We start from the raw sequence: 12,093 nt of genomic DNA on the forward strand, positions 1-12,093 counted from the left end.
ATATCTTGTTGGTGCAAAGGTAAATTGACACAAGGCTTCCAATACCTCTAGCCTAGTAGCAATATAGAATGTCACATTAATTTCACTGGTGACAGATAAATGGTGGAATAATAATAATGTAAAGTTGACAATTAACATTTATAACCTTGGGTGTTTTGTTTACATACGTTATGTTGAAAAATATTATCTTTCTAAACAGGAGTTACATTTTCATACTATGTATATGTTCTTGAGGACATATCATTACACTGGATGACAGAGAAACCTGGGCTGAAATGACTGAGTGTAAATGAAGATTAAAGTTGCAATTAGTTTCTAATCACCATCGGTATATAAATATCTGCTCAAGCAGATCATTGTTCTTGTTATTCTTACATGCATCGGGTGGCAATCCTTAATTTGTCACCATTTTCCATCCTGAAATGAACCTGATAAAAAGATCAAAGAAAAACTGCATTCCTCTTACCAGCTATGAAATTTTGTTTGCTGCTCTGTTTACAGTATCATTATGCATTTGCATTGGATTATTAACACTTTTGTGGTTCGAAAGTAAACCAGCTGAACAAGGTAAGGAGGTAGGATTCAACCTTGAGTTCTGAAGTCAACTGCTCATGTTACTTTAATTATTTGTCATGTTTGATGCTCGGCAGATGTACTGCTGCTTTGAAAAAGAATCATTATACATAAAAGTGGTGAACCCTTAGACCATAATTTAAATACTAAAGCATATGTTCACTGAGTTAATGACAGAATAGAACAGGGTGACTTTAAAGTTGACATGAAAGTTGCTTTTGTACTTAGCCTTTTGTGTGAATTCCTTTAATTTACAAGTTTGAGAATTGATTGTATGAGCTATAGGGCACTTGCTTAAATCAATGGAATGTTACAGTGCATTGAACGAAAAGATGGATGAAGGAAAAATAAGTTCTTTTGTTGAAGCATGTTTGGCACCACATTCTGCAAAGTGCTAAGTGTTTCTAATATGACAGTACCCCTGTGGTACATTTTACTAATAAGTAATTCAACACTTGGTTGGGACGCATTGGTTCGAATCCCCGCGACGGGGTGAGCTCCCGTTGCTCTGCCCCAGCTCATGCCTACCTAGCAGTTCGAAAGCACATCAAAGTGCAAGTAGATAACTAGGTAGGGAAGGTAAACGGCATTTCCATGCACTGCTCTGGTGTCGGGTGTTCCATTGCACCAGAAGTGGCTTAGTCATTCTGGCCACATAACCTGGAAAAATTGTCTGTGGACAAACGCTGGCTCCCTTGGCATGTAAAATGAGATGAGCACCGCAACCCCAGAGTCATCTGTGACTGGACTTAATTGTCAGGGGTCCTTTACCTTTACCTTTTAATTCAACACTTTGAGTCCCAGTCTCATGTTACATTTGGAGATCATGTTAAATTTGCCACAGAACTGTCACCAGAAGTTATATTTTCATGGGAGATTGATCACTGTCATCATCATCACCATCATTTACTTGTATGCCACCTTTGAAAATAAACCATGCTTAGGGCAACTCACAACATCAAAAAGATAACATAGTTCACTAACGGTGTCGTGCCCAACCACATGATGTCAGTCTCTTTGCATCTGCTAGTGACAACCAGGAACATGAAGCAGAGGCATTGCTCCATGAACAAATTAAGCTGCATTTAAAGGGACAACACGAGGAACATTGGATTTATTTAAGAGATTGCTTTTCAAACCTTGCTGTTTTTCAGAACTGGAAAAAAATAAAAAATCTTAGGCTGAATTAAATAATTTAAATATTTAAGGTGCTATTTTTAGATCTCAAATGACTGAAATGAACTTTATTTTATAAGATTACCAATCTGAAAGATCAAAATGACTGTAGGAAGGTATTCTCTACATTCACCAAAGCAATACATGAGTTCTGACAGAAAAGGTCAGACATATCTGTGTCAAATCAAAGCAGCCTCTTTCAAAGTGGTACATCAGAGAATTGTATCTATTTCATGCCCAGAGGAAATAGCATTAATCCTTAGTTCTTATAATACCCTGAAAGTATTCAATTTCCTCAGCATGATTTCCTGTATGGGATGAAATTGGCTGCCTAGCCATTGTCCCTTCCTTAGACAGAAGTGACACAACTTCCATAGCTGATGCCAACCACAGTGTGTGTGTGTGTGTGTGTGTGTGTGTGTGTTGCTACAGTGTGTGTCATTCCTCTGCAGTAGAAGTGTAACTATATAAAAGAAAGCATTATGTCCAGGTTGTGGTTGCAGAGGTGGATTTAAGGGAGTTTGACTGCAGTGGTAGCTGAACCTCAGCAGAGCCACAGGGGACACTGCAACTATTATTTCGAACAGAATGTGACATGTGAAGGGTGTAGAATATTGGCATTGCCCAAAAGCTGCTGAAATTTGAGATCCCAAGGTCTGCCACTGCAAGGTTGGGTATTTACACCAAACCCATTGTCAGAGATATACTTCAAAATTGTGAGGAAACTTATAAGCATAACATAAGGTTTGTCACTCATTCCTCCTTGATGTTGTGGTTCCATTTTGGAATTCACAGAAAGTGCAAAGGACAGCTCTAAATAAAATGAGAGAAATGTATCCTTGCTGGTATATATCTCCTTTAATTATATCAGATGTGAGCAGAACTACAGCCCAGGGCAAATTCACCATACTGTCAGGAGCATCTTTCAGTCCGGCTTTGCAAGATAAATTATCAACAGCCTTTAAAGCTCTTGCCTTTGATGTTCAGCAAATGGTAAGTATCAACCAATACATTCTTTACCAAATTACAATCGATTAGCTTTCACAGGTTCCTCTATATTGTCTTTCAGTTTTAAATCTATCTAAGTTCTCTGCCATTTACATGCAGATATCAGTAGTGGGAGACATCCAGTTGTGGTAGCCATTTGTGGAAATGAAATTTACCCTTCATCCTCTCCCCCCTGCAGCCCACCTCTAATCTGCTTCAGAGAGTTTGGGACCCTCCAGAGTAGATTCATGGTTGAGGCCTGCAGGAAGGGGAGAAAAAGAAACTTAATTGGAATCGACTGATGTGATGTTTATTATCTAATGATGTACATGAACATGGCACTATGTGGCTGTTTTCTATCATTAAAGTAGCCACCATGGGCTTGTAGGGAGGGAGCTGATGCTATGGTCTGGACAAAAGCACCCCTATATCCTGAAAGATGCTATTTAGCACAGAATGAAAATTGCCATTGGCATCAATATCTGAATGCCTTCCAATGCCAAATAGTGGTGATGTTTAGCAGTGTGTCCTAGTTTAAGGCAGGGATAGGAAATCTCATGTCCAGGAATCAAATGCAGCCCTCCAGGTCTCCCTATCTATCCCACAGGATTCTCCCCATGCCACACCTCTCCCTGGCGCTGCATCTTCCTTGAGTGTTTTTACACTTTTTCTTCATTTAATCCAGATTTACCCTTTCTGTGGAAAATTTGATTTAAATAAAAACCCTGTTCCCAATGACCCATTTATGATAACTGATTGATCCAATTACAATATTAAGTCTGTGTCTAGAAGCCTCCATGCTTACACATGTGCAATTGTGAAGCACCAGGAGTTCGGAAAAATTTGAAGCTTGATGCCTAGTCAAGAACAATATTCTTACCTGGTCCTATATAGCTTTGTTGTACTTGTGGATCCTATTCTCAGTCTTTCTCTCTCTCTCTCTCTCCACCCACAGAACCTTCCAGAGCTTTTTTCTTTTTCTTTTAAACAGAGCTATACCTCACTCGAAAGTTCATAAATTTGCATATAGGCACTGACTGAAATATTTTGTCATAATTGCCTGTCATCCTTCCCCCTCTAGATAGCTGAAACATTTTATGTCATCCTTTTCTATCTAGGTGGATGATATATTTCAGTCAAGTGAACTTCAAAATGACTACAAGGACTGTAAAATATTGCAATTCAGGTGAGGTGTATTTTTCCCCCAAAAAAAAGAGGGGGGTTGCAGTTTTATGTACATTAAATACTGCTAAAATCATACAGATTGAAATATATGCAAATGTGTACAGGAATGGAGGCTAAATTATTTTGATAATAATACAGCATATTATATTCCTCTTCATGCTTCTCTTTAGCCCACTAAAGACGATGTGGTATTAAATGTTTGAGATGGGGTAGCAGAAACAAGCATCCTAGCTCCACCCTGCCTCATTTTTGTAACTCTCAACTTGTGGAAGTTATTGTGCGAAGCAAGCAGTCTCCTGTATCCATGGAGCCCTACCCACACATCACAATGTGGTTTACAATCCTGACTTTTCACATAATTCCATAAGGCACATGGAACCTCACAGATACAGGATTCTGCCCATATCATACAAATACCTTCCACCAGGTGAGGGTGACAGGAATGGTGATGTGGGGAGGAGCGTGCTAGCTCTCCCAACACCTTCCAAATTTAGCAATGGGTCCTAAGACCTGGATTTGTTTATTTAGTTTCTTTCATAACTTGTATAATAACACTTCCAGCAAGGCCTAGGGAACTGTGCTGCCATAGAACGTCTGTTGCTTATTTCTTCTGAAAGTTTCTTTGATTTTTCCGAGATTTTTGTTACTCTGTGCATTTCCTCATAGCATATCTGACTGCCATTCTAATCAGTTCTCCAGCAGATCTGTCAAGAAATAAGACACATTTCCCCTTTGCTAAATACAGCAGCTGGCTGGTGCCTTTGACAATGTTAATGAAGCACAGAATCACCATTCCCAAGTTTAATAACATTTGCTGTCAAGTTATACTCAAATTAAGTAAAACCAGAACCTTTTGGCTTACAATCTGAGAAATAAAATGAAACCAAATACAACATAAATGTTTTTAGTAACCAAAGCAGTATCAATTAAGATCTTTTGAACATCTAACCCCACTGTAATTCAGATTGTCGATGAAGCTTTAGGCTGCATGAACACCTCCACATATCGATTACCTTTGATAAAGTGCCAACATGTATACTCAAGCATACACAGGCAATGGTTGCTCAACTCAACACTGAAAAATGATCCCTAATCAGCACTTCCTGAATGTTGATGAATCACTCTCCACTTGACCTATAAGCCTTGGCTTTCTCTGGGATGTGGGGTTCAGTTTACCCACCCACTGTTTTCTTTTTCTCTGCCCCTCTGCCAAGGGTACCAGGACATGCTGGATAAAATGTAAAAATATTGGCTTGAATCCTATGAAGCACCAAGTAACCTTCCCAATAGCGCAAGGGTTTCTGCTTGTGCAATGGGACTTCCGCCCCCCCTCCCCCTGACCACACATCTCTAAATCTGTTCTGGGATTTCCTCCAACCCTCTAGAGTAGCTTTGGAGAAGGTGCAGGGTACCTGATGGAGGAGGAGAGTTGGGAAAGTCCTGTTGTTCAGGCAAAAATCCTTGCACTCACAGGATAGCTACTATGTGCTGCATTAGATACAAGCCATAAAATATTGTGCCTTAGAATCACAGTAAATATACAGTACAAGCAGCAAGCACATCAACACCACAGAAAAGGTGGAATTGGTTAAAACAGTGGTTCTCAAACTATGTGGTGGAGAGGATGGCAATTGTGGTTGGAAGATTCAAGAACAATCAGTATTATATTTTGAGAATGATTCCTGTTCTTATGTAACTGCAGTGTTTTACACTTTCTAGATGTGCCACAATCATATTACCAAGCAGCTGTGTTCTGTGTTATAAATCAAGCACCGTTAGCAGTTGTTACTTATCAATGCTGTGTGGCACAAGAAAAAAAATTATTCTGAAAGTGTGGCCCAGAGAAAAAAGTCAGAGAACTACTGAACTAAATGCATCACTTCACCACCCTGCTCCAAAAGCCTGAGCAAAAATTGTGTATCTTCACCTGCTTATGAAAGCTGGTGCAAGGTGCAACTGGAGAAATCCATTTCACAACTTAGAGGCTACTGCCAAGAAGCCCTACCTATATGCTTCATTTAGTGATGGTTCTGTGAATAGGTCGTCCCCAACCCCACAACCTTACAACTGGGCAGGGCAATAAAGGAGGAAGCACAACTTCAGAATTTCAGGGCCTAAACTTACCAGCATTGCCCTAAATTTTCCTAGACAACACTGTTTGCATGCCGACCAACTTCAATTGTTACTTTGATTCAAAGAGTGTGTCCTTGTGCAGCTTTCCTAAGAAAAGTGTTTGCCCTATCCTTCAGGGCAATCCGATTTCTTATTTCATCCCTGGAAATCAGATGAGTCACAAAGATAGCATCAAAAGCTTTTGTTTACTCAGCATGGCCTAGAGGTTGTTAGAATCATTTAAGAAATTAAAGGGAAGAATCTTTCACTACATTGCCGCAGCCTCTGCTTTGCTCCATGATAGGATTAATCACCTCTTACCCCAAAGCACAGCTGTATCAGTGACAGTCTGCTGGCAGGAATTCTTTGAAATAAGAAAGGTCACTGCTGATTTTTAACCACGAGAAAACTTTCTTCACTTCAGTAAGCATTATTATAGAGTCACACATCATCGCCAGTCCAGATATTGCTACAAGTAGAGACATCTATATTGAGAGTAAAGAAAATGAAGGAAACCAAGCACAAACTTCCACTGGGTAAACTAATGTTGTCAAAAATCCCAATACTCAGATTAAACGGCAAAGGATGGAAGCATTTTAGGTCATGTTCACTCTCCCCACTTATGAAGGGTATATTCTAAAATATGCCACTAGTTTCTTTTTAATTTGTTTAGCCTGATTGAATGCACACCCACTTATTCACCAGATTCATTTACAGGCCTATTTTCATCCTTCCCTCCCCCCCCCTTTTGCTTTCAGAGTCAACACCCATGTTTTTTGCAGTCTCTTACAAAAATATATATTTCAAGATCTCCTCTCCCTTATTTCAGATCTTGAATTTTCATTATAGCACTATATAAACAAGGATTATATGTAGTTTTGGTGTGGTGACAATTTAAGGGGGGACGATGACTTTTTTTTACTATCTCCTAATCTGGAGTTTGAAATCTGCACCATTTCTGGCTCACTCCCTAAACTTCCATGATCCCACTGATGATCAAAGCAGTGAGAAGAACAGTAGACAATAAAATTATCAAAGTATCAATGAAATAAACAGTTTTCATATACAGTGGTACCTCAGGTTACATACGCTTCAGGTTACATACGCTTCAGGTTACAGACTCCGCTAACCCAGAAATAGTGCTTCAGGTTAAGAACTTTGCTTCAGGATGAGAACATAAATCATGCTCCGGCAGCGCAGCAGCAGCAGGAGGCCCCATTAGCTAAAGTGGTGCTTCAGGTTAAGAACAGTTTCAGGTTAAGTACGGACCTCTGGAACGAATTAAGTACTTAACGTGAGGTATTAAAAAAATGTATGTATTACATTTGAATTTATCTAAACAAAAAAGTTTTTCGCAGACTTTAATTTTGTTTTGTTGTTGTTCTTTGGCAGAAATGGCAGCATTATTGTACTATTCAACCTTTCCTTTCTACAATGGGTGCCTGGTGTAACTATAAAGAATGAACTTGCATTGGGCATTGAAAGAAATAAAAGTGATCTTCTGCAGACTCTCAGCATTGATGTGAACAGCATAGAAATAACAGGTAATCATTATTTCCTTTTGAAACATTGCATTGTGCTGTTATTTCAACTACTATCCATTGATTCCTGATTCAACAGTGGCGTCTTCTCCAAAGTACCCCTGCTCCTGCCAACAAGTCTTTTCGTGTTGATAAGAGTCAGCAGCACTCCGCATCCTAAAGTATTTACCTACAACAGCCACAACAAGGCTGACTTAAAACAAAGAAATGACTGAATTTGTGAGGTGCAGTAAGATGAGTCAGAAGTGAAATTCAGGCACTGTGTACATTGAAGATGTGAGAGAGGATGGGGAAGTTTCCAAATGGGGTGAATATCCACAATATAATATAATAGGGAAATTTGGTGTCCCAATTTATTTGCTTTCCTACCCCAAATTAACAACCCCTAAATCCATCTCCATAGTGACAGGACTAGAAAACTGTTCAGTATTTGGCATTTGTTATTTGGCACTCAACATCTGGTGTTCTGCCTTCAGTAGTATTTAATAGTTTGCATCTAATAATGTAAAAAAAAAAAAAAAATTAGTGCAGGATATTACATATACAATATCAATTGTGGACCCACTTGCAGAGCCCCCAACTTCGAAGGGTAAAGTGAATAGCAATGGTGTGATGGAACAAACTTGACAAGACAAGACAAGTCTGGAATTAAAAATTGGCCACAACTTTATTGATTACAGATGTAGGTTAGGTTTTGACTCAGGCATTGGGTGTATATCTATTATCAGCCACCTGATGGGAGGGATGAAGCTTAAGCACGGTTGTGACTGGGATTTGGACCATGACAAGATGCAGGTCCCCTGATGGGGCCCATCCTTGACTGCTGCTGGAAGCTCTATGGCCCATTTGCCCCACACTTGGCTTCTGGGCAGAGACTTGCACTTAGCCCTCTCTAATGGGGTACCCTGAAATTACACCTGCTTTGCATTGGGGTGACTGAGATGAGTGAAATGCGTGCATCAGGCCTTTAAGTCTTGGCAGGCTATCCCGCCATCCAAAACAGCTGACCAGGGGAGGACTCAGTGGCTAGCTGCACCAAAAGGAATTTCACCCCCCCAGGCATGGGGAGAGCCCACGACAGGCTGCAAGTGCTGCCCACCCCTCAGCAGCCATTCTAAGTTTGGCACATAGTAAAACTATCATTTGAAAATAGCTTGCACTTGAGAGGTTATATTCTGTGTAAATATTTCATACCTAGTGTGTTTTAGATTCAGAAATTGAAGTCCAAACTGGAATTCATTGTTATGGAAACCACTAATTGAAAAGGCAGCTGTTCGTTGCACAGTCATCTAATTAGCATCAGCCTTACTGGCTAGACCTTATGTTTAATTGGTAGGGGTGAATCAGGGTAAAATCAGGGCAAATTCTCACATTCCCAAGTTGGGCCGTGCAATTAACAAGGCATGTTAAATTGGAGCAGGGAGTCTCCAACCCAATTCTTTCTCCTTGTTCTTTTCCAAAAAAATAATGACACTTTATTCTTTTGTTTTTCATTTCCTTTTCTGAAATAATATTCAGTTTTGTTTTGGCTTTGCAGATTCAGGAATGTTTAGCACAAACAGTCCATTGACAACATCAGGTTAGTAAATACAAGTACAAATCATATAGCATTTTCTGAGAAATGAAACCAAGCTGATTGGACAAACAACCAGAACTTGAGAGGGGATAAGATGTAGAAAAAAAGGAATTGGGTAGAGAGGTGGGGGATCTCTCATTTTGAAATCACAGTGAATTATTTTTCAAGGCAGCTCTAGTAACAGTGCTTTAGGGTAGGGGTGTTGAAATAAAGATACATAGTCCTTTATGAGAGTGGTCATTCTCTTCCAGTCTGTGAGACCAGTGTGTAAGTGGCAAAATTAGATTGTTGGGGTGATTTTCTTATTTCCTACTTGTTATTTTTTCCTAATGGATGGTTAGAAATTTGCGCTCTCGTGCGTGCGCTGTCTCTCTCTCTCTCTTATATACTATATTTGCATTAGTCCATCATCACACTCTTTTCATTGCCTGTTTCCCAAGGTTCCAAAGGTGGGGCATAGAAAGGAGGAAGGGGCAAGAAGGAAAAGACACAATCGTGTCTGTAATAAATGACTTTGAATGGTTAAGGGAAGGTATTGCTGAGAGAGAAAAAATAGTAGTTTTAAACAATGAAAGAAATTTGAGTAAACTAAGGTAAAGAGATACTGAGGGAAATGGAGATTTTAAACAATGACTGAGGTTTGAATAAAGCAGGGATAGAGAGACACTGAGGAGTTAGTTTATAAAACAACAACATTCAGTTTTAACAAGAATAAATAGCAGAGATGGGTCCAACAAAGAAGCTAACACCAAAAAGCAAGTGAATGAAAACAAACATAATTTCAATTCATTTAGTTAATATGTTCTAAAGGTTATATCAGCCTAATTAAAAGGAAAATCTGTGAAAAATAATTGATGATCTCCAATGGCTAAACAATATACTCCCACACTTTCCAATATCATTCTGACATGTTGTATTACTATTATTATTATTATTATTATTATTATTATTATTATTATTCTCTACCCACTCTGGGCAACTCTCAACAAATTCTTAAATACACAACGAAGCATAAAACATAAAAAAACTTCCATATACAGGGCTGCATTCAGATGCCTTCTAAAAGTTTAATAGTTGTTTATTTCCTTGACATCTGATGGGAGGGCATTCCACAGGGTGAATTCCACTACTGAGAAGGTCCTCTGCCTGGTTCAACATCAGGTTAGTAAATACAAAGCATATAATCTAATATTAAAAGAAATCTAGACAAAGTCATTGATGAAGTGCAACAACCAAAGTAATATACTGCTCACATCATTTTCTACATTGTTGCATAAGGCTACAATACTGTGCTCATTTACTTGGGAGTAAGTCTCATTGAACTCAGTGGGGATTACTGCATAGGATTGTACTATCAAGCTTATAATATGAATGGAAGGAACATTTGCTTTATAAATAATTTTCTGTCCCACCCCCCCAATTTTCTTTGTTTTTTGCTTTGAAGACTTCAGAACATTTGGTACAAGTCCTTTGACAACATCAGGTTAGTAGACAGAAAATGGCAAGATAGTGTTTTTTGGATCAAAGATTCCAGGTATTTTTGTAATCAAGTAAATCATATGCTTTTCCACCCACAAGATCCACACTGAGCCTGTGCAGATAAGGCTTTAAAAGGTTGTGTTCAAATTATGAGCAGCACTTTCTGCCACATTACACTAATATACATCTATTTCAGTAACCAGTGTCTGTACCAATTAGTGGATATTAGGAACAAGTAAGGAACATTTGTGCTTAAAAAGGTTGATGATTGGATATGCTTGTTATTCTGACTTGGAAAGAGAATCAGTAATGGAAGAAAGCACATTTTCTTTCCCCAGTAGATGGCATTGTGGTTTAGTTTTCTGAAGTTTAATTCCGAAAGGACTTAAACTTGTCCTTTATAAGCACAGTTTCCAACATCAATAAAACTCAAGTTCTTTGAGTTTTTGCAGACTACTACTGATTATTTTCACAGGATTTATTATGCCTTTACTTGAAGTATCTCAGAACTTATAATCAGTCTCTGACACTGGTAATATTGGGCTCACAGAATAGTATGAAGACACAAAGTTCTCTTAAGTGGATGGAGGGCTTGTAACTCGGAGGTAAAACTGATGCAGTTCTAGGTTCAATCCTTCACAGCTAAACATTTTAACCTCCTGATTGCTGCAGAACCAAACTGCTGTTAAAGGGACAGTTAGCAATCTTATTGGAAAGACTAGAGTAGCACATCTGGGAGAAGAATGCATGTCTGTCTTTTGCTCCAGGTTTGTACACTGTAAAGTTTGCACTGGAAGTATAGAGAACACTGTCAATATTGTATTTTGGATTGGGCATCCCAGACCACCCTTGCTATATTTATTTACTTATTTTAAAGCTTGATATGTAACTTAATATTTCAAAATCTATAATTGGTGCACAATCTAAACAACAAACTGTGTATGATCAAAGCAACTTTCTGAATAATGCCATCTTCCTTTTAAAAACTTATTTTAGTGAAATGCTTACCTCTTGATGAGCTTTGTGCTGATGGTGTAAGCTGCATAAGAAGAGAATCATTTTGTGATGGAATACCAAACTGCCCAGATGGTTCTGATGAAAATGAAAAAACATGTGGTAAGAATTTGAGTTCCTTCAATTAACTTCTGACCCTTTACAGACTCTCTCAACATCATGCAGTGTTGTGTGGAAGATAATACAATATGTGGAAGGTAATACAATATTATTTCTTTAACCCATCAGGGGAAAGAAATTCTTGCAACTTGAGTTACCAGTTTTTAAAATAAAAGAATAACGATAAAGAAATTATAGGTGAAATACTACAGAAAAGCAATATTCTGACTACAAAAAGATTTATGCAATTAACCATGAATAGCTATTTTATGCCAACTAAAAGGCTGAGATATGGTGTTGCTTTGAAACAAAGATCCAGCTTTCACTGCTCTAAATTCATATTGTATTCAT

At 38.5% G+C, this 12,093-nt stretch overlaps 1 protein-coding gene across 2 annotated transcripts in view; it reads left to right on the top strand.

Annotated features, from left to right (window-relative positions):
* The first annotated feature begins 238 nt into the window (after positions 1 to 238).
* The window catches only part of TMPRSS15 (transmembrane serine protease 15), a 54,096-nt gene continuing 42,241 nt past the window's right edge, over positions 239 to 12,093 (top strand). For both annotated transcript variants that reach the window (XM_083611270.1, XM_083611271.1), the window contains exons 1-7: positions 239 to 567; positions 2,621 to 2,742; positions 3,855 to 3,922; positions 7,426 to 7,577; positions 9,112 to 9,153; positions 10,595 to 10,633; positions 11,626 to 11,745. In XM_083611270.1, coding sequence (XP_083467396.1) covers positions 423 to 567; positions 2,621 to 2,742; positions 3,855 to 3,922; positions 7,426 to 7,577; positions 9,112 to 9,153; positions 10,595 to 10,633; positions 11,626 to 11,745 — 688 coding nt within the window. In that variant the 5' untranslated portion in view covers positions 239 to 422. The remainder of the gene's footprint in view (positions 568 to 2,620; positions 2,743 to 3,854; positions 3,923 to 7,425; positions 7,578 to 9,111; positions 9,154 to 10,594; positions 10,634 to 11,625; positions 11,746 to 12,093) is intronic.

Source organism: Podarcis filfolensis, assembly GCF_964270895.1.
Source record: "Podarcis filfolensis genome assembly, chromosome: 4".
Classification (NCBI taxonomy): Eukaryota; Metazoa; Chordata; class Lepidosauria; order Squamata; family Lacertidae; genus Podarcis; species Podarcis filfolensis.